This window comes from Buteo buteo, chromosome 6, assembly GCF_964188355.1.
Source record: "Buteo buteo chromosome 6, bButBut1.hap1.1, whole genome shotgun sequence".
Lineage (NCBI taxonomy): Eukaryota > Metazoa > Chordata > Aves > Accipitriformes > Accipitridae > Buteo > Buteo buteo.
In genome coordinates this window covers 23,437,677-23,461,255 of record NC_134176.1, presented here as the reverse complement: position 1 = coordinate 23,461,255, position 23,579 = coordinate 23,437,677, and the positions used below count along the sequence as shown (strand labels likewise).

The following is a 23,579-nucleotide window of genomic DNA, read 5'->3' as shown; positions in this document are numbered from 1 at the left end:
CAGCCCCACCAACACACCTACAGAAAGCACCCAGCATGGCCATAGCCATGATTAGTGTCAGGCTGGTTCTTCAACATTTACAGTCTAAAAAGCCATCTGCAGAGCAAGCTGTCACCTGGGTAGAATTATTTAAAGACATAACTGTGGACAGAAGATGTAAGGAATGAAGTTTATGTTATATTTTGCTTCAGTATAAAGCAAAGAGACACACTGTCCTATATACTACTGGACATGGCTATATAGTGAATTGTGTGTCCATTTCAAGTCTCAGAATGGAGTTAAAGTGACCTGAGCCATCTTTTGGATCCACTGTTGAGTTCTGTAAAAGAGACCAGAAAAATAATACAAAATACTGTTAGATTACATGAAGGAAGTAACCAGGAAAATAGGACATAAAATTATAAGCTAAATAGATGGTTGTAAATTGATAGGATTATTATATATCAATACTGAAAGTTTTGCTTAACTTTTCTTTTTACTCAACTTGGCAGACACAAAACTCTCATCATGGTCACCACAGGCGATTGCTTTGATTTTAGGACCATGCGGACAAAGGATACATAATCAAAACTCAGGTGCTTCTTCCCCCCTTGCTTAAACTAGCCAGTCTCCAGGATCGCATCTCTCCAGATGGTAATTCACCATTGTAAGATTGCTCAGAATGCATAGTGGTCTTGAGCTAGTGCTGGCCAGTACAAAAGCTATTTGCAGGAATTAGGTCCCTGAAATTTCATTTTAACATTGCTGATTTCTGTTATGATAAATAACTAAATATTAATGATCAATGCGGTAATGTTCCTCCCTTTTTTACAGTGAAATTCGAAATCTTAGAAACTTGGATTATATAGATCCAGATGCCTTTAAGAATCTCCCACTTTTGAAATACCTGTAAGTATTTAGCACCTGTAACAAGTTGGCACTTAAGCCTCACAGATGACTCTTTACACTATAGCAGTTTTGTTTCTTGGCATTTCATTTTGGAACTGTTTGCAATGTTTTCCCCTGTTGCTTTATTTTACTGACAGAAAGCCAGCTAGGGTAGGGGTTGGAACTTTGACTACTTTTGCAAGAAAGGAAAACACATTCACAAATTCATCAGTAATTTTGCCATTCTTCTTATCCATTAAATGTCTGGAATACACTAATCTTTCCTTGGCAAAATTCCACAGCTGGCTTTCTTCTTATAAGTGCTGTCTTACTATATTTTTGTAGGAAATAGCGAGAAGGGACATAACAGAAATATACACATCTTTTATATTTACTAGATATTTACACAGGGTTTTAAAGCATACCTGCCAGCTAAATGTGACAAGCCCATCTATAGACACCTGATTTCATATGACCTCTATGGCAGAAAGAAATCCTGAAGAATTCTCTGCATTCCCATCAAGTGTCTAAAGAGCAGCACAGAGTAACCAGACCATGAAATTCTAAAATTACAGCATAGGAAAGAGAGATGAGAAAGAGAATAACTTCTGTGATTTTGAGTAATGTTTGGAAGACTCTAGAAAAGACTGTGTGTATGTGTGTGGTGAGGGTAGCAGCAAAGAGGAAAGATGTTTCCAGATTTTTCCTATAGATCTGAAAGCAATAAAAAGAAAGTAGTCAAAACAACTTCGTTTCAGGAGAATAGTTTTAAAAATTGAGAACTATATTTTGTTAAGTTATTCCCACTCTGCAGGAGTTCAGAAATAAGGGTCATTAACTGTATTCACATTTGAAGACAGTTTCCCTTTTTAGAGCTATTTGAACAGCTCTTAGCCTCAATGAAAGATGGAGGATTTGGGGGTCCAGACTATTATCTGAAGCAGCCTTAATCTCTCAAGTGAATCCAGAATTATAATTTTTCTTCTCCCTACCCACCTCACAGGCTACTTCCCTCTGCGGATCTCCTTAGCTGTCTTATTATTTTGTGTTCCCATTTTTTAGATTCTATAATTTATAATAAATCTGGTATTTTTATTTTTTTTTAATTGTTCTTGCATCCTTGTATTTTGGACAGTTGATTATAAATTAATTGATTGACAATAGAGAGGAGGAAATAACTGTCCTGCACTGTTGAATGCTTTAAATACATTTTTTGTGGTTGTTCAGTGATCCAGTACGTGTAATTCTTCCTGTTTCTTCTCTCTTTCAGTGGTATTTTTAATACTGGACTCAAAGCATTTCCAGACCTCACCAAAATCTACTCATCTGATGTGAACTTTTTACTGTGAGTATCTGTCCTCACAGCTGATTAGAACACTGCCATCCTCAGATCCCAAGAAAACCTATAGCAAAGGCTTCCATTTTGGAGAAAAAATATCAAATTAAGTCTGACAAAGCATTTTTCCTTAACCTATATTTCAGTCATCATTAGTACCAAATCTGGAAAATGCCAGGTCACCTAGCACTATACATTTGACCTGGATGAGAGACATGGACACAAAAGAGCATTTCTCTTGAATTAGCCAAAGCACATGATGCACAACTTCTACAGGCCTTTTGCTTTTATTTTGTTTTTGTAATGGCTGTGCAATACCTGAATTAGTCTGAAGTCAGAATAGTGTGACACACAGGACCTGATCTGACATACAGCCTGCTAACATGAAATCATCCTATCCACATTCTTCTAACAAATTTGTGCTGGCATGGTGAGCTCATATTGCACATTTTCTGATGCTACTCTTCACTGAGCTCCTATATTGTTGAACCATAACCTCCACTGGCTGTCTGCCTTCTTTCTTCTGACCCCACCCTGAGTACAGAAGACTCAACAGCAGGAGAACTGGACAGTCTTAAGAGCAATTATTAATCATCACACCTTTAAAAAGCTCAGTGTTGGCTGAGCTCACATTTTTAGGAAGATTTTGGGGAAGACTTATTTTATCCAAAATATGTTGCTTTATACAATTAATGTTTTAATAAAGAAAACAGAAAAGGAGCTTAAAAGGCAAATTGCAAAAGCTGAGAAAGAAAGTAGAGCTTTTAAGTCACTAGACCAGGAGCACCTTGGTTTCATGACAGCCTTAGTAGTGAGGTCAGCTCAGGCTGGCACAGCATGTCTTTAAAAAAGAGGACTACCCATCTCCCTTCTGTCACTCATGCTTTTTTCAGAGTAGCTGAATGAGATGCATGCTCTTTAAGATTAACAGTGTAGGCTTCTATGAACACACACTTTGCCTAAATGCCCTTAACCAGCCTTACTTGTAGAGTTACATTGCCAGTACAAGTCTATAATCCCACTGAAGGACCAAAGCACCAGAACTGACAATTGCCTACTTTTAAGCTAGACTTCCTAGGTGGAGCCATCTCTCATTAACTAAAGTCCTCAGCTGGAAAGAATTTGCCTGTTAGCAAGCTTTGCTAATTTAGTTGGGTTTGCTCACATAAGGCACTCTGACATAACACTAAGACCTTCTTCCTTTTGCATGCCTTAAAACCCCTTTACTTTAACTGATTTAAAGATACCTCCTCCTTGTCTTTTTTTTTTAATAATACTTGAAGCAAACTGCAGAACAATTTCTTGCTGAAAGAGAAAGGGAACACAAATGGGGGGAGGGGAGTCTCCCACTATTATCCTTAAAGTATTTCAGAAACAAAGAGTTCTGCTGTAAACAAAAAACCCAGGTGTTTCTTGGTATTCAGATGACATCCATCTTTGTGCCCTAACCTGCAATTTAAGTTCAAATTCTGGGTTGTAATCAAGCCGAGGAGGAAGATCAGTTCAGATGAAGACTTGCAGGCTGACACAAGGTAAAACTATCTTGTTCGCTACTTAGTCCTAGAGAGGAGTTAACAATCTTATATTGTAGCAGTGTTCAGCTAGAAGAACCTTAACTGCTGAATGGGCTAGGTAAAAGGCTATTAAAAATAAGAAGTATTATGCTAGAAGGTGACTTGCAAAGTCATGATTGATGGTCTACCCCAGGCATTGTTTCAGTGCTGCTAAGGGCTGTTCTTAGTTGAGAATGGTCAGTCCCACTGCATTCATGGTCTGCTATTGGCAAGACGAACCTCAGAGCAATGTAGAAATGCTGGTTGTTTTGCTAAAGAGTCGAGACTTGTAGTGAGCAATAAGATCTTCCCTCCCAAGGATCTTCTGAGTCTAGAGGTAAGCCTTATGCTAACTCGCGCTCCAAAACCTGGAGCTGCTATGTTTGCCTCTGCTGTTGGCCTCCAAGATTGAAACCTGAGTCACCCAGAGCTCTGAGTTGGATACACCTACATTTGAAGAGCTATTAGGGAATTCCTCAAAGACCAAAAGGGCTTTAGCTTAGATTAAGCTCTACTAGATTGTAAATTAAACACTACCCTTACTGAGTAGAGAGAACCAATAATTAAATAGACTAGATGAAACAGAAGCAGTTTATACAACCATCTGTGTCCTTGCTTCCAACCACTCAGTGACTTTCTAAGTGGCAGATAGCAAAACATTGTTTTACTTCTACCTTGAAAATTTTTTATAAAGATCACTAAAAAAAAATAAACATAGGTCTTACTTGCTAAAGTCTTCTTAAAGAGTAGACCTGCACTTTCAAGGGAGGTATTTCTAAACATTGCTATCCAATGAAAGATAGCCTTTTTGTTTCTTTCATTGAGAAAAAAAAAAATTTACTTTTGAAGAATAATAGGTTTCTAAATGATGAATACAGTATAGCTGGGGAAAAAGTATTCATTATATCACTATTGGTCTTTGAGGTCAAGCAACTTACAAGTAAACATTTGTTTAGAAAAGTGAACCAATCTGAAAAATGTCAAATGACTTGTGGTGGAAACTACCTATCGGTGAAAACTACGCAGAATGAAAATGGTTGTAGTGCAGTTCAGTGTTAGCACATATACGTGCACGTGTATAGCACAGAAAAGGAATGAAATTGTTCCTGTCACATGGGCAGCTGTTAGGACTTCTCGGCCCATGGGCGTTATGGTCTTGCCTTACTAGACCACATCTAATCCCACAAGCTGAAGAAAAGAAAAATTTGCAGAATATTTTGGTTTCCAGACTATAATAGGATTCAGGAAAAAGCAGAAAAAGGACAATCAGACACTTTGCTGAACAAAGAAACCCTTGGTTTCTACCAGCTTTTTACTCTCTCGTCTCTCCAGTTTAGTTGTAGTAAATCTCTTTAGTTTTTCTTTGTCCCTTTTGTCACAACAGAGTTTTGGTCTGAAGATACACAGTATTTATTAAGACTGTAGAGTGGGAGTAAAGAAGTATTTAAGTAATGACGGATAGTGAAACACTGCTTTGGACAAGAGTTCAGAATAATCATTAGGTTAGATCATATAATAAGTTATTTCACTTGTGCTAGATGCATTTCTGTAAAGTGAAATGCCTCTGTCCTGAATAACGTATTACCTGATGTCTTATCTGAGCCTAGCTAGAGAGCAGGATCTCAGCTCTAAAGTCACTTGGGCTGGCTCAGTTGACGCTGCAGCATTATTTACTTTGCTAATTCTCTGGCTTATGAGACAAGGGACCTGTCTGTGCTGTTAACCACTATAATCACACAGGCTGGCACACCTAGTCAGGACTATAAAACTTATCTACTTCACAACTCACTTCCTGGATGCTAGAGCATGCTGGATTTTTAATCATCCCACATGTATCTTCTGGCCTTAGATATAACTAAACAAGTTATTCTATGCTTCTGTTTATTATCAAGGCAGAGAACAACGAATAGTAAAACTGTTCTGGAGAAGCTCTGTTGGGCAGATGTTTGATTGTGAAGTTTTGTCTTCTTTTTCAGTGAAATCGCAGATAATCCTTTCATGACTTCAGTGCCTGCAAATGCTTTCCATGGGCTTTGTAATGAATCTCTAACTCTGTAAGTTCTTTCAGTTTAAGTCACAAGGCAATTGCCTCTCTCAAGATATGGTAAATTGTTAAAAAAAAAAAAAAAATCCCATCCCACTTTCTAGTAGTTTGTAACAGAGAAACACCATAGACAGGTAGTATCCATAATCTAGTTTGCATAAATCCTTTACTTTGACAGTGATTTGAATCAGCCCTGCTGCTTTTCTTTAAGCTGGCTTGACCGAAGTGGTTTTGCTTTTGTATGACTCTAATGCCAGTGAATGGTTATACTGGAGAAAATCAAAGGGAAAAGTTTGCAGAGTTCTCCTTCTGTAAAGCTACAATATGGTTAGAAATGGGTCTAACTTTTTTGCAACCTAAGTGGCATATACCATGAAAACTAATGGGTGGAAAATGTCAGAAGAGTTATATTTGAAGGAAAATTGTTAAAAAAAGTTCAGTTATGCAAGTCATACACAATGTGAGCCACAAGAAAGGGCTGAGGGGAGTGAACATGACTGTAATGAGTTATGACCTCAACTAGGGGGAAGAGCACTAGAATGCAAAAGAATGAATTCTAACAAATTTTTTTAAAAAATCCTTTTGCTCTAAGTGAGCAAAAGAATGAATTCTTGAAACTTGGGCAGGCCTGACAGTAAAATCATACCTGTTTTGCTAGGTATTAATTCCTTTAGCCTTCCTTAATCAGTCCTAGCAGAATTTTGTTTCCTTGTTTTTAGTTTGAGGGTGGGAAAGTTATAGTAAATTGTTTTAGTCTAGTTCTGTCTTTGCTGTAAAAAGAAGTAAAAGACAGAATACCTGCTACATGGTATTCTTGATTCAGCTACACTCAAGAATGCTGCTGGGCATTTGTTTGACCTTGCACTATAATTGCTTCTTCTTCAAGAGATTAAAATTAATCCATCCATAAATGTGCTGTTGCCAAGAAAAATGATACATAAGATGTTAGGTATTCAGGTATTGAAGCAACCCAAAATACACTTTTTTTTTTTTTTTTAACTTGCAGCAAACTCTACAATAATGGTTTTACCAGCATCCAAGGCCATGCTTTTAATGGGACAAATCTGGATGCTATGTAAGTAGCAGATCATTCTCTTCTTTCAGAAAAAAAATATATAATAAATACTCTATGCTTGTTGGAGGCTCTCAAATACATATCTTATTCTAATTATTTTTAAGGAGCAAAGAGAGGGTATTAATTTCAGCCAGCGATAAAAATATTGGCACTTAATGTCTTTTGCAGTATGCTTTCATTTGGCATGTATATTTATAGCTCAGAAATAAAATCATGGCAGGTAATTCCAGTGTGAGTTTTGTTCTGGTTTAAAGCTACAATAAAATTTCTTCTGATCAGTAACATTTCTAAGAGAATTTGGAAGATAATTGTGCTGTTTTACTTACAAGACAGTTTATTTTAGTAAGTGTAGCAGTGATAATGGTAGCAGGCCTTTCACAGAAAACTCTAATCTGCAACAAAGGGAGTGGTGTTGGAAGCAATTCAGAGGAACCAGTCAGTTGCATTGGAAATGGGAGATGGGCATCTCAAAAGTGTGAAGCAACCATTTGAGCTTTGCCTTCACCTTCTTATAGTTTCTGGAAAACTAATACTTAGTGTCCGAATATCCTTTTTACACCATAGCCCAAATCATCTGCCTCAATCATTAACACAGAACAAATCTCAATTCCAGAGGCTCCATTCACTTTGGCAGAGCTTACTCTGGTCCTGCAGAGGCTTGACTGAAGAGTCTGGCTGGCAGTCTCATGAGTAAAGAAATTACTTCATCATGATCTCTTAAATTAACCAGAGAGGTATCAGGATAGATACGATTATTTTCAGTACTTTATTTTAAATTGGGCTTGAAGTCTATAAGAATTCTATAAGAGCATCCTTCACATGGTCTTAATCTTTCCAAACTGCCTTTATTTTCCTTATTAGCTAGCTAGACTTCTTAAATTTTGAAAGGTTTAAGTTCAACTAAAGACCTGGAATAGGTCTTATTTTACTCACATTAGTTCAGTTACTTTGAACTTTCATATGAGAAAGGAAGTTTTTCATGATGACATAGTGTTTGTACTAGTGCCCACAGAAATTGCAATATGTAAAATATGGCAAAATGAATCCAGTGTCTTGACTGAATCCCTCTAAGCTGTATATGCAATACTTAAAACCCTTCTAAGCCTTAGCCAATATATTAACTGTGTTGGCTCTTCCATTTCTTACATTTTGATGAAACACGGGTTGGAGATGATTTTGTAGGAATTTTTCTTTTTGCTTCTCTGATAGCGTGCAAGTGCTATTGCTTCTGGCCTTTTTGGAATTTTTCCTTATTATTAAAGAATCGAGTGAAAATGTAGTTTTAGAAGATCTGGAGTCCTAAACATCTGCTTTATTGGAGTGGGTGGAAGTAGAGAAGCAGGAAACACATACTAGGTTCTGCAGATACTGTTTGCTTACTTTCAGAAAAAGTTTGTAATTAGTATTCTTTAAGAGTATTTTAGTATTCTTTAAGGTGTTGAGGGTAGAGGGCCTTACAGAGAGATCTGGATAGACTTGAGAGCTGGGCAATCACCAACCGTATGAAATTTAACAAGAGCAAGTGCCGGATTCTCCACCTGGGGTGGGGTAATCCTGCTTATACATACAAACTGGGGGATGAGAGGCTGGAGAGCAGCCCCATGGGAAGAGATCTGGGTGTTTGGGCTGATGTCAAGTTGAATATGAGTCAACAGTGTGCCCTGGCAGCCAAAAGGGCCAACCGTGTCCTGGGGTGCATCCAGCACAGCATAGCTCGCCGGTCGAGGGAGGTGATTGTCCCACCCTGCGCTGCACTGGTGCAGCCCCACCTCGAGTACCGTGGGCAGTTTTGGGGGCCTCAGTATAAGAAGGACATCAGACTGTTAGAGTGTGTCCAGAGGAGGGCGACCAAGATGGTGAAAGGCCTCGAGGGCAAGCCTTACCAAGAGCAGCTGAGGTCACTTGGTTTGTTCAGTTTGGAGAAGAGAAGGCCGAGGGGTGACCTCATGGCAGACTACGGCTTCCTCAGGAGAGGGAGAGGTGCTGATCTCCTCTCTCTGGTGACCAGCGACAGAACACGAGGAAATGGCATGAAGCTGTGTCAGGGGAAGTTCAGTTTGGAGATTATGAAAAGGTTCTTCACTGAGAGGGTGGTCAGTCACTGGAACAGGCTCCCCAGGGAAGTGGTCATGGCACCAAGACTGTCAGGGTTCACGGAGCATCTGGATGATGCTCTCAGTCATATGATTTAGGTAAAACTAAAGGAGCAGGAAGTTGGACCTGATGATCCTTTTGGGTCCCTTCTAACCTGAGATACTCTATGATTCCAAGTGAATCTTTCCAGGGCCTGGCTATGATGCACTAGTTAAGCAAATTAAAAACAAACAAACAAAAAAAACCAAACCACAAGAGAATTAAAACCAGGCTTACTTTCAGGGCTTTATCTACCAGCAGTAAAAATGGTTTATTACAACAAACAGTTTTCTCCTAATTAAATTGTATGACGTTTACTTGGAGAAAAGCACTGCTCCAGATTTACAAGGCACACTAAGGAGCTGAACATCAATGATAAAGCCTTTATCTGTTTGATAAACTACACTGAAATTTCTAAACTAATTTTCTGAAGTAGTTTGGTTAACCTATGCCAAGATAAGGTATAATTTTGCTAAGTGCAAGCTTGGAGATTTGTTGCTTCTAGCAGCAGCATTAAGTTAATGCAAAAGGCAAATATTTCCTTTTCTGTATTCTGACATTTCTAATTTGAACTCCTGTTTATCTACCACTGTATAGCAAAAAAAGTACCTGTTTTCCTCAGGATCTGATCCAAGGTCCTTTGGACTTGATGAAACTAGGAGCAAAAAGAAAGTAAGAGGAAAAGAGTGAGGGAAAGAAATGTTAATGGGTTTTGACTGATGACCTCAAGGAGGAAAACAAGTAAAAAAGGAAAACAATTGAAAACAATAATTAATTTTTGACAAATCATTCAAAGACTCCATGTTCCATCCATAAATCAGAAGACATTTTGGGAATCTCGGAGGCTACCTTCTACCATGCAGTGTGCCTTTCTACCACTCTTGCGGTATTAAAAGACCTATATAATTCAAAGACATCAAAACAATCAATGCAGATATAGGTGTGGAACCATGCATAAATGGTTTCCATTATCATACTGAATAATAGCACTACCTAATAAATCTTCTCATCCAACAAGGATCTGTGTTTTACAGCAAACCACAGTATTGCTGTATATGTTTTACAAAGTAAAGAACCAGGAATGAAGGGCCAAATGACACTTTTACTGAACAGCATTCACCTGAAACTTGAATCTCTCGTTCTAACACATGATTAAGGTCCATGAACTGCATCATTCCTGCAGACTTCTGCAAAGTGGTGCTCCTGGACCAGTGTTTATTTCTGTAAGGAAAGTGGTGAGGAAAGAAGATCTTTTAAAAAATATTTCCAGTGAATGGCAAATATATTTGTGATGAGCTTTTACAGAGCTGTCTATATTACTGAAATGGAAAGTGTGCAATCTCAAAATCACAAAAATAAACTCCAAGGGAATATATTTACTTTGCATTCACTTACAATGCTTGGCTTAGCTCAGAGTCAAGATAAACAATGGTGTAGAAAAAACATATGATGAATTGTTAATACTGCTCATTTACCAATGTATCTCTTTTGCCTGTTCTCCCTTTCTTTAACCTGCATTTCATAGTCCAACAGGATGCACAGATAGATTACCATTACATGTCCAGAGCCCATTTAATACTATAGTGGTGATACTTAAATGTGTGGCAACATATTATTTTTCTCTGTGTTTGTTAAGCTCTGCTGCCTTATTTTAAAATCAGAAGCTGAAAGAAGGCAAGCAGATACTATCAAGTAATGCACAATTCCATAAACCAGGGAGGTATTCCAACTAGGAACTTCGGTAACTTTACTTGGTTTTTAACTAAGTGATCCTTTGGAAGAAAATTTTGCTAAGCCTCCCTTTTTCCCTCATCTGGCTGTTCATTCTTATTCCATCACTCCCTATGCTGATAAAATTGGTTGTGGGACTGCAGTAAAACCTTATCAGTGAAATAATCCAGTTTAAGAAAAACCACCGAGAAAGGTATGTCCAGCTACAATATGGGGGATGGTATGAATGACCTTGGACTATGGAGTAAGAGAAATAGAAATCCTTTAACACTGAAAAAAAAGAAATGTATGTGGAACTATATGTTAGTTAGTTGAAGTAGCTGGTCAACATTTTTCATTCATATCCTTCACCCCCAGAAGAAAATACACTTTTGGTAAAAGTAAAATATTTTGTAACAGTATCTTCAGACTTTTCAGTGTTTTTAATCTCAGTTGAAGATTTTGAATTATCATCTCATGCTTTTTACGTTTGCTCTGTATCTCCAAAATGGTGTCCCTAAAGAGCTCCCAGAATGCCCTCAATAATTTAACTGTCATACTTTTGTTTATTTTTAAGTAAGTTTTCTCATATCTATCTATCTATATATATATCTATCTCCTTTTTGGATACTATAGCGGTGGTGTACTCTTCAGCTCTTTTGGTCCTACAGAGTTGCTGAATATCATACCTGGTGGTTGCTCTTATAAAACAGACTTTAGACTGTAACATTTTCAAACAGAGCATGTGTGCCACTTACTTAAGCTGAAATCGAAAGTTGCTTTTCCTCATGTGGACTCTCTAACCTGTTGATTTATGAAGCATGCATTTTTTTTTCATGTCCTCGGAAGACCCTACTCAGCACACTGCAGCCATGTTGTTTTCTGGTAAGGCTGAGACTTAATGCAGTATTTTTCCCACTTACCCCTGGATCTTGAGTCCATAGAGACTCTGTGTTAGTCACTGGCATAGTTAGCTTACTGATCTGATTTGATTAAAAGAAGGAAAAAAAAGAAAAGCTGCCTTCTACTTACAGCACTATGAAACCATCAGCATATCCTACTCCAGATTCAGCATTTACTACTCCAGCTTTCCTGCATACTTGACACTGTGGTATTCATGTCTATGTGATTGCCTTCCACCAACTTTCCAAAATGACTATTAGTCTGGTGTCCCACTGAGGATAGATATTCCACTTTACACTTGTGATTTCCAAGACTTCCAACATTTGTTTAGATACATGGGTACCACTGTTGTGGTTTTTCTTTTCTGCAGTGTATTTAAATTACATTCTATACCATTTAGCTATCAGTAACAACAGGATTAAAGGCACTCTTAGGAGCTATACTGGCTATACAGAAACTTTCTTTGTCAAATTAATATTTACCAAAGTCTTATTCTTTCCATTTACCAGAGATACCTGTCAAAATAAAAGGGCTTAAACAACTGAAATCAATTAGCATCAGGAAATTGTACATTCTGATGAGCCTGACTCATGTATGTGAAAACTGGCAGCTAACACTGCAGCCCTTCCTTGGTAACACATGGTTATGAACTTCCCGAAAGTCTCTAGCTAGTTGTTTCTATTTGTAAGTTTGAAGATTTTTATTGCATACGTAAACTATTGTATTTCAGGTTTATCACTCACTATGGTGTTCAAATATCAGGGGAAAATATTTCAAAATTTGACAAGCAACTATCTGGTTGTATAATGTCTAGTTACTAAAGCAGGCAGGTTTTATTAGGTCAGGCAGGTTTTTGTGGCCTTCAAAACTACAACCTAGATGTTGATTGAAATCTTGGATTGATTCTTAGCTCTTGCTCTGGTTTTAATAATTTTTCTATTAGATTTGCAGACAAAATCATGAGGAAATTTGCAAATTGAAGCAAAAGCTTGCAAAAAAAGGGACTAGGTTGTCGTTTACAGAATATTGAAGTCAGTTCTCAGAAAACACAAATGTCAGGTGATACTAGAATGCCATATATTTCTAAAGAATGAAAGCTTATTTCAAACAACAATAGCTGAAGAGATGAAGCTATTTTCCTCTGTAAGAAAAAAGGCTTTAGGCATGGGTAATGTCCAATGAATGACATGCCAGAAGTGTTCCTCTGGCTTGGCTCCCTAAGACTTTGTGTTGTGTAACCCAGCCGAAGTGCATTTACTTCTCATTTCTCACCATGGTGATCAATATAAGCTTATATCTAGTGAATGTTATGGAAAATTTGCCAATGACTTCAACCAGGACAAGATTAGAATCTTTACTTGATTTTTCCATACCAAGAAACAATTGCTCTGACTTCATTATTTTTACAGCTAAACCCAAGTTCGTCTCTCTGAATTTGAAAGACTCTTCTGGCACAAAGATAAAATAGTGGCCTTCTGCACTTTTCTGAGTCAATTCAATTATCTCCACAGCCACCATCTCAAATGGTGTTTATGTTACAGAACTTACAATTAGGAAAGGTTTGACCTTTGTATCTTTGCCACTAACTGGCACAATGGGCACAGCTCCCAGCAACTTCACGGACAGCCTCTGAAATCTGTTATGACAAGATTTCTATTGTATTTTTTGTCTTCCTAGCTACATCAAAAGCTAGCTTTAAAATGTTTATAGCAGTTACAGTACCAAACATCCCTCTCTGCTTGAGGTATCACTGCTTGCATCACTAGTATCAAATTCTTTCTCCTTTCATTTCCTTTAATTTCTTTAATAAGTCTGGTCTGGGCATCTTATCATTTCTCTGCCAACTGCACTCTGAAATTTTAGGAAATTCCTAAATTCTGAGCAATGTCACCTGGCTTCATTTGCAATATTGTTGGTTTTTCTCCTATTTCTCTCTTTTGCTGCTGATCTTATCATTGGGCATTTCTCTGGTTTTATCTACCATGTGAAACATGACCTCCATAAGGCTGTCTGCAAAGTTTCTGTCCTTTAGTTGGACTGAGGACTGCATCGTCTCCTCTTGAGCAATGCTTTACGGTCATCATCTGCAGTCATCTTCTCTTTCTTTAGTCTTGCGCTACAAGGCCTCCACCAGTCCTGTACCCTTGTTGGTGAAATGTCAAGCAATCCTGACGCTTGTAGTTGTTGGGCCTGGGTCGCCCACTGTTGTCACGTCGCTATGAGTTCCTCTTCCGGCTTCTGCTGGACCTGAGCTACCTATAATATTGCAGTCTATGGACCATGTTGTTGCTCATAGACTGCATCCTCATGCTTTAATCTGTGATTTGCTACTGAGGCCATTAGACTTTACCTTTTCCACTGTACAGAAAAATTGATAAAATTTATAACTGGGATAGTCACAGGTGCTACAAGTCTCTTCTGCCTAGGCACCATGGTCCTTCAGGGCCTTTATAGCATTGACCATTTTGCCATTATTTCAGCAAGGGGAACATACATTCCCCTTGACAACTTTCCTTGGCAATTTTCTGTGTTGTCCTCGTTAATGGGTTGCATTGCATTTCTGCCCTGAAGTGCAGTCTTGCAGCTGTACTATCCCCTTTGCTGCTTTGGTTCAAACCTCTCTCAGAGTTTTTCTCATCATACGTCAACAAAATGCTTGGACTGTTTTGTCTCCTTGCTTTATATAGTGCCCCTCAGCCAAGAGAGCTAGATGCTCCTCCATCCTCCTCCAGGGACTACTATATTTGGTAAATGATTCTTAGTCTCATGACAAGATTTCAACTTCCATCTAAATTAAGTTAAAAAGCATGACTAAGTTTGATGCCTGCAAGCTGCTTCTCTTGTAAACATTGTGACAGAAGATGATTGAACTAAGTAAAAACACCATCTAGGGTTTAATTGCTGGCTTAGGGAAAGAATTATCACAGTAGTATTCACGTGTACATATATACACATGTATATATGTAAGTATGTATATATTGCAACCTAATCTTCAGTCTCTTTTCGTTGCTCAGCTAATTCAGCATATTCCTGTCTGTGTGTTTAGGAGATCCAGCTCTTATAACTGCAGTCCTCCCCTCTCCTGGCTAACCAGGAGGAGCCACCTGGTCAAGGAAATTAACATGCCTGTTGTGTTTTGTGAAGTAGTTTTTAGCTGGACAATTGTTCCAAAACCACATTTTTAATCTAACTCTATGTATGTCAAATATACCCAACTAATACACACAAGCTGGCACTGTATGCATAAAAATAACTCTTGGTTTTCCATTTCATCATGTTCTGTGTATATCTGCTCTTCACAGAATGTCATAAAATGTGCTCAGTACTGTACGTCCACTGTGACTCTGGCAGAAAAGCAGAATGCCCGTTCTGCTACTGTTCCTGCAGGTTTTTTAATTTATGCTTTCTCTTTGTACACCTGTAATTATGGAACTACTGAAGCCAATTATTTCTAACTACTGAAGCCAATTATTTCTCCCAAGTCTTGCCACAAAACCCATAAATTCCATTAGGCCATTGAGAACAAAAGTCTTGGACAGAAAGGCCTCTCTAAAGCAATTTGGAACTTGACTGAATTACCTGCAGTAATAATCCATGTATTTATAAGTTTCTCAAATGGCAGTTTCCAACCATGGTAAACAGGAATCCAGCTTAAAAAAAAAAAAAAATCAAGATTCATTCTAGATCAGTCACTTTTAAATCTAGAAACACAGAACTGAATTGATTGTTCCACTTGGGTTATGTTAATATTTTGAGTGTTCAGTAGTCTTGCATTGCCCGTTTTTAATCATGCGCCTTTAACTCAACTCTGTAAATGCCCCACTTCTGGAATCCACACTTTCTTATATGTCAGTTTCCAGAGTGATGGGAATTAATTTTGGTCCTTGATTACATCAATCATGTAATGATAGGAAAAATTGCTACTCAGGAAATTGTTCACGGTTTTCCCAAGACTTTAGAATTTATTTATTTTTTTACATAAGTTTTATATTTTTTTTCCTTCAGATTTATCCTACTTCTCCCTCTTTTGCTGCTCTTATAACAAAACTTCATTCATAACTGTTGACCTGTATATGGGAGCCTCCACTTGGCTATGGAGACTTTAAAGCACTTAAAACTTCTATTATCAAAGTCAAAACAAGCAGGGAATTATTTTCATGCTTGTTCATGATGTGTTCCTGTAAGTATCATATAATTCGCTGTACCTCATTCTGATGAAAGCAAAACAATATATTTCACCTCATCCTCACAGATATTTACCTGAAGATACAGTGTATGTGCATGTGTCTCTATGTCTATGTCCTGGTTTCAGCTGGGATAGAGTTAATTGTCTTCCTAGTAGCTGGTGCAGCGCTATGTTTTCAGTTCAGTATGTGAAGAATGTTGATAACACTGATGTTTTCAGTTGTTGCTCAGTAGTGTTTAGACTATAGTCAAGGATTTTTCAGCATCTCATGCCCAGCCAGGGCACCTGACCCAAACTGGCCAACAGTGTATTCCATACCATGGGACGTCCCATCTAGTTTAGGAAATGGGAAGGGGGGGCAGGGAATCGCCGCTTGGGGACTGGCTGGGTGTCGGTCGGCGGGTGGTGAGCAATTGCCCTGCGCATCATTTGTACATTCCAATCCTTTTATTACTACTGTTGTCATTTTATTAGTCTTATTATTATCATTATTAGTTTCTTCTTTTCTGTTCTATTAAACCATTCTCATCTCAACCCAGGAGTTTTACTTCTTTCCCCGATTTTCTCCCCCATCCCACTGGATGGGGGGGAGTGAGTGAGCGGCTGCGTGGTGCTTAGTTGCTGGCTGGGGTTAAACCACGACAGTCTATGACAGAGAGACAAAAAGAATATGGAGCAAAGATAGATAAATAAATAAATATGCAAAATAAATTATTATTTGTTGAGGAATTTATTTTCAAAATGGCAAACCTGTATTTTGTTCCTTGGGTACACAGAAAATGAAGTAACTGATTATGCTTCAATATGTTGTTGGGATAGGATGGCCCTTATTGCTTTTGTAGATCTGCTTAGGCAAGTAAACTAAAAGATCTTCTTTAACCTGTGGATAACTATTTCCAAATCACTGTGTTTTGTTTGTTTCTGCAGCTATCTGCACAAGAACAAATACCTGGAAGTTATCAATGATGATGCATTTCTGGGAGTGCACAGTGGACCAACTCTACTGTGAGTAGGAGAAAATGAAGTAAAGAAATCTTTAAAAATAATATTATTTTAGGTTGCACTTTCTTTCCAACCATTATTAGCAGCAGAGCAGCAGGGATGGGAATGGCATGTTTACAAAAAGAGTTATCAGTAACAAAAGCTGTGCTTTAGGGAACTGGTTTAAGAAATACTTGCATCTTACATTAGAAATACTGTTCCTACCAATTTTTCTTCTTAAAGATTCTGTATTACAGTCTGTCTTATGACTGTACAACTGTAGTACAACTGTAATACAAACTAAGGACTCTAGTAGCACACGTGTAAAGGAAATTGAAACAGAGATGAAAAAATAATGTTAGACAGTATAAAGTTACTTCTGGTGCTGTCTTTTCTTCTTTCTCATGTAATTTGGCTTCCAGTCTGATTTTATAGTCCTCCCGAGAACACTTCACTCAAATTAGGAATCACAACAGAGAATGAAACAAAAAACTTTAAGAACTTTAAGAGGAATTATATTCCCTGACTCAAATAATTTAGCATGTGACATACGTAGTGCACAGGAGTGATCATGAGAAGAACTGAAGTGCTGAAAGTGGGATTCCCTCCTCCACTGCAAAACCAGATGGTGCCAGCAGTGCTCACTCCATGTAAGAATCAGGTTTACTTTCTGCTCTTCAGGAAAACAACTTATTTGTATCAGAATAATGGTGTATTGTTCACAGAAGGAATCCTAGTAGCTAGCTATAGTAACAAAAAGGTGCAGAAGACATTATTTTTCTCCCAGAATCTTTCCAACTCCAGAAAATCAGGCTGGCTGCCAGTGACATAGCAACCTACAGTAGAAGTTGTATTGGTCATAACCACTTTATGCTAAGAAGAGTTGTGTCCTTGCTGTACGAAGCTGCAACAGACCTTTGATGGCAAGGTCAGCATCAAATCTCTGGTTCTCTCTGTCCCCTGCACCTCAAGTCAGATGCATTGCAAGGTCTGTCTGTGAATGGTAACCTGTTTTCTGCTTCAGTCATCTAAATTACTTTGTCTTGTGTGGTGAAGACAAAGATCTGGCTGAGGGCCCACCTTTCAGGGACACATCATTCCTCCACATCACTCTCTACCACAGGGTGCACTTAAGTTATTAGCAGAGTCCTTGGGAACAGGGTCTGAGACCAGTTGGGGAGTATCAGGTTTTCTTTGTACCGGCTTGAGGGGAGAGAGAAGCACAGACCATTCATGGAGTCATACTTCTGAAGTGGGTACCTTGGATAATTGGACATTGGAGGGGCAGTCCATAATAATCAGTCATTCCAACAGCAAATCATGCCAAACCACTTCTGTCACACTGGGGTGACATTTTGTCTGTTTCCTAAAGTCATCCTCACTTTCCTAGTGTCACCTGATGTACCACCAGCTACCCCGTTTTGCAGCAGCTCAGAAAGATGGAGTTGGGAAGCACCAATGCAGTCATCCTCACAAGGACATGCAGGCTAGCTCTTCCTCCCCTTCACTCCCTGCTTTCACTTCCCTTCCCTCTGCAAAAAGCTGCTGCAGTGCTACATAGGTCAGTAGGGATAACGTTATGTCACAACCTTCTCACCTCAAGTCTGCCTGCCAGTTGGTGAGCCGTCCCACTCAGTGCTTCTCTCCAGAGGGTCTGCAAACAGAGGAAACTAGTCCAGGCCTCTTCATTTGAAGTTGCAAAGTCCTTGGGATGCAGGTGTGTATGAGAAGAATAGGGCAGTTAACATACCCCACTGTGTCCCTCGAGATACTGCCAAGGACTAACATGCCTTTTTTGTTTTTTTCTTCTTATAACTGAATCACCTGAGGGATAAACCTCAGTTGTGCCATGAGTGGCCAGATCCTGAGACAGCAGGGAGAAGGTAGTGTTTTCTGACCAGGTCTTAAAAGTTGCACATTCTGGATAAGAAAAGCATGGTCAAGTCTGTGGTCCATCCACCATCAGGAGGAGAACTGGCCATCTAGGCAGAGCAAAAGAGGGTGTTCTGGAAGCAGAAGGCAACAGATCAGAAGGGAAACATGAAAAAGCTCACAAAGGGGCTGTTAAGCCACCTGCTCAGGGAGCCTTTGTGGAGGCTATTGCTCCTCTTCCTCCTTACTAGTTGGATCGCCTTCATTTCCACTGCTTCTGCTTTCAGGAGGGCTTAGGCCACCCACCCCTGAACTAAGATGCTCATTGTTGGAGAACTGTGACAGAGACTGTGTTGGTGCTGAGTAAGCCTTTTTCATTAGTATTTGGCTAATGAGACTTTTTCTTAATATTGCACATGGCACCAGAGAAGCCCTTTCTCATTTTGTTCCTGGCCAGAAAGACACCTTTCAGTTGACGCAGCTTTACCTGGACACCATATTTCCATTACGATACTACTTTGTCACAATTAATACACAGTCTTAAAGCAAGGTGCACTCTCCTGTTATGTTTGGGGTCTCATACAGCTCACTGCACATCTTCCCTCTGAGGCTACAGGTGGCACAATGGGTTGAAAAGCTCCTTCCTAGGGATGGCAGAAGATAAAGCACTTGGGATCTTAAGTCTAAGGGAGGTGAGAGCTTGCAGCAGCACAGATTTTGACTCCTGGAGTTACTGTGGGTATTTAAAGCACCAGGGTTGTTGTTATGCTAGACAGGTGAACAAGTAATGACACGCTGAGAAGGGTAGTGAGGTAATCATATGCTATAATAATAATGTTGCCAGGTAAGCTCACTCTGCAAGGGCTAGCTTTGATGTGTGTGAGCTACGTGAAACCTCTTGGTTTAGGGACTAGAGATGACTTCCTAGGACATGCATATATAGCTGTAAAGAACTTCCTTCTCACTCTGTGTTTTCACAGTGTTTCAAGTTAGATTTCTCCAATTACTTGAAATTTTTCTAATCTTCTATGTGCTAGCCCAGCTATATATAGCCTTGATCTCAGGACATGTTTTACATTTTGTGGTGGCTTGATCCTGGCTGGACACCAGGTGCCCACCAAAGCTGCTCTATCACTCCCCCTCCTCAGCTGGACAGGGGAGAGAAAAATATAACAAAAGGCTTGTGGGTTGAGATAAGGACAGGGAGAGATCACTCACCAATCACCATCATGGGAAAAACGGACTCGACTTGGGGAAAATTAATTTATTACCAATCCAATCAGAGTAGGGTAATGAGAAATAAAACCAAATCTCAAAACACCTTCCCCCCCACTCCCCTCCTTCCCAGGCTCAACTCCACTCCCAATTTTCTCTACCTCCTCTCCACAGCAGCACAGGGGGACAGGGAATGGGGGTTGTGGTCATTTCATCATACATTGTTTCTGCTGCTCCATCTTCCTCAGGGGCAGGACTCCTCACACTCTTCCCCTACTCCAGCGTGGGGTCCCTCCCATGGGAGACAGTCCTCCACGAACTTCTCCAATGCAAGTCCTTCCCACAGGCTGCAGTTCTTCACAAAGTGCTCCAGCGTGGGTCCCTTCCACAGGCTGCAGTCCTTCAGGCACAGACTGCTCCAGCATAGGTCCCCCACAGGGTCACAAGAAGGCATAAAATGGCATGTAAGAAACAGTAAATCAAAGCAATTTAAAAAGTCAGAGTATTTCACATCATGATCCTTTGACTTGCTAGTCCTAAGCTATAGAGCCTAGGAAGGTGTTGTGGTTTAACCCTGGACTGCAGCTCAGCTCCACATAGCCACTTGCTCACACCCACTGGGATGGGGAGAGAACTGGAAGGGTAGAAGTGATAAGATGGGTTGAGATAAAGACAATTTAATAATTAAAAAAAAGATGGGGAAAAAACCACCAAACCCAAGAAAAACAAGTGATGCAACAAAAACAACTGCTCACCACCAACCTACCGATGCTCAGTCCCTGAGCAACAGCAGCCCCAGCAAACTTCCACCCAGTTTTTATTGCTCAGCATGATGTGTTACGGTCTGGGATATCCCTTGGGTCAGTTGGGGTCAGCTGTCCTGGCTGTGTCCCCTCCCAATTTCTTGTGCACCCCCAGCTACTCGCTGGTGGGGTGAGAAGCAGAAAAGGCCTTGACTCTGTGTAAGCACTGCTTAGCAGTAACGAAAACATCCCTGTGCTATCAACACTGTTTTCAGTACAAATTCAAAACATATCCCCATACTAACTACTATGAAGAAAATTAACTCTATCTCAGCCAAAACCAGTACAGAAGGGTGCAACATATTATTAAATTTTAATTTAATTTTAATAGCAGCTTTAGGGACTTCTGTTACCCATGGATAACCAGGAATTATTTTGCATGTGTGATGTAGGAAAGGTTTGTTATAAAGCGAGGTATCTTCCAGCAACAATTTAGAGCAGAATCCTTCCACCTGAACAGATCTCTTAGTTGACATTCAGGAATTAACAGGAACAAAATAGTTTCTGAAACTCCCAAATATGCACTGCCTTAAGAAGGCTGAATGAAATTTATTACAAAAATGAATGAAACTTGAGTGAAACCTTACTATTTATTGTTTTGTCATGTCAATGACCGTTAAAATCTCCCACAGGAAACAGAAACGTGCTTCCAATTGGTGCTTTATTACACACACGCACCCGCACTGTACTATCAAGACTAATATTAATGAACTAATTATAGAGACCAGAGATTTGTTAACTTGCATAATAGCCTGAGAAGTCTGACCAATACAGCCCTTCCATATGCACCTTCGGTAGTATAAACAACTTAACAAATTATTTATTAAAATAAGCCAAGTCATTTTTGGTTCAGGCATCTAGCTGTTGTTAGCTGGCATGGGAATTTGTGGACATTGCATCTTCCTCAAAAAGAAAGTTCTACTTACAATACTGTTTACTCTTGAAAATTAACTCTGTGGAAAACAATTACCAGAAGATAAATACTCCTTTTTCTGGGGCAATGAATGGCATTGCTTACAGTGGAAGCAGTATGGGGGGGGGGGGGGGCGGGGAAAGGAACATTTATGGAGCTCAAAAAAGAGACTCTGTCTTGCCTCACTACCAAGCTGGCAGAACTCATCGTCTCTGGAGTTCCCTTTATGCCCTCTTGAAGTGAAATAAGAATTTACAGTTGATGGAACATCTGCCCTACAGATCTACCATTTACTCTTTTTTTTCTGATCAGGATTTCAGCAGCAACAGCAACTTAAAGGCTGAAATACTGACCTTGGATCCACCCTAACATTTTTCTTCCATTTTGCCTTTAAAGAAAGCCAATGAGAAAGATTTAACTACAAAGAATTGTGCCTTGGCTATATGTATGCTGTGTGAGTTTGGCCATGCTCTCAGACCACCTAGTTAGATGGTATATTTAAGTAGGTATTAAAAAGTTAGGTAGTATTTTTTTTTTAAATTTGCAGTTTACAATAGCAGAGGAAGTGGGGAGTGTAATCACTGAATAGAGGAGAACAGATGCCCATAATTACGATTCCTTTGTCACTGCTGTATATTCAGATGTATGTGGATGTATACATAGATTGCTTTCTTCAGAAAACTGTTTCAACAGTATAATGACAGTACATTGCTCTTCACCTAAAAATGAAATCTTGACTAGGATTCAGCAACTCCGTGGACCTGGTGTACTAAAGGCACCAACAAGAGCTGCTGCCTAAAGCACAAGTTCAACAGAGTACAACAAAAATACAATCAGGCTCATTATTCAATTAGCTTTTGCAAAAACATACAGTCCAAATTCAAAACATTACTAACTGTTGCACAAGATACATGTGAGTAATTAATTATCTTTAGAAAGCAGAAGTGCTCTTTAAAGCATCATTTCCCAATCTAGTAATGGGTCCTACCTTACGAGGTTCTGTTCTGTTCCTGTCACTGGGCACAAGCAAGTCTTCAGGCAACAGGAGCACTCTGCATTCTGCTAATCAAACAATGCAAATTTGTAGATTTAAAGAATCTTTCAGTAGGTAGAAATAATATCTGTAGTCTAAGCCCATCTATTATATATTTTATGCTTTTTTAACTATTGTAGTATTGCAGTACTCAGAAATCTGTATATGATTAGGTAAAAATTCCCAATGGTACTGATGCATTCACTCTCATTTTCTCAATTATCTGTCTTTTAAATTCTCATTATTACTTGATTTCATACTACAATTGCATATTTCCAGCTGCGAAAATGATTATTGACAAAAGCTGTTATCCCTTATATCTAGTTCTGAACTTCTGACTTCATAAAAACAATGAAGAATTAGACCAAAAAATAACCCATGAAAAAAAAAAATCAAATCTGAGCAGCTAAGTATCTGTTTTAACACTTGTATCATATATACAGTTGGTTCAGAAAACAACATCTCTTAAATCATAAGCTATGTTTTATTCTCACATTCATCTGAAGCTCGCCAATGTCTCTGCAACATTCAATCTAACATGTAAATTTCATGTAAGGTAAGCAACAGCCTAGAAATGTCACAGGAGATTTATAAGAAAGCATGTGAGGAAAAAACAAAATGGCTAACAAGCCACAGTGTTAAAATTGGTTGAGTGCACTTTGGTTGCTGTTATGCTCCATGCTGGAGAGCTCTGCCCTACTGCAGACAGACCACTTCCAGTACCTGAGCAAGTCCAGACCACAGCTACTTAAATGCTAAAGTCTGGTTTGGATGTAGGCTAGAAGTGAATTTTGCTAGCATTTACCATAATCCTGAACATTTGACATCTCCCACAAGGAGTGTGGCTGCCTGGTTTCCGTATCAGCCTTTGTAAGGGTTTGTCAAAGGCCTTGTGGAACTCCCAGGAGATTCTGAGCAGATCTTAATCACAACACTCAGAGAGGTTTGTAAGGCA

At 39.1% G+C, this 23,579-nt stretch overlaps 1 protein-coding gene across 1 annotated transcript in view; it reads left to right on the top strand.

The window, feature by feature from the left end:
• TSHR (thyroid stimulating hormone receptor) overlaps positions 1-23,579 on the top strand; it is a 75,900-nt gene that overhangs the window by 44,709 nt on the left and 7,612 nt on the right. The window contains exons 4-8 of the mRNA XM_075031082.1: positions 814-888; positions 2,138-2,212; positions 5,733-5,810; positions 6,807-6,875; positions 16,735-16,812. Coding sequence (XP_074887183.1) covers positions 814-888; positions 2,138-2,212; positions 5,733-5,810; positions 6,807-6,875; positions 16,735-16,812 — 375 coding nt within the window. The remainder of the gene's footprint in view (positions 1-813; positions 889-2,137; positions 2,213-5,732; positions 5,811-6,806; positions 6,876-16,734; positions 16,813-23,579) is intronic.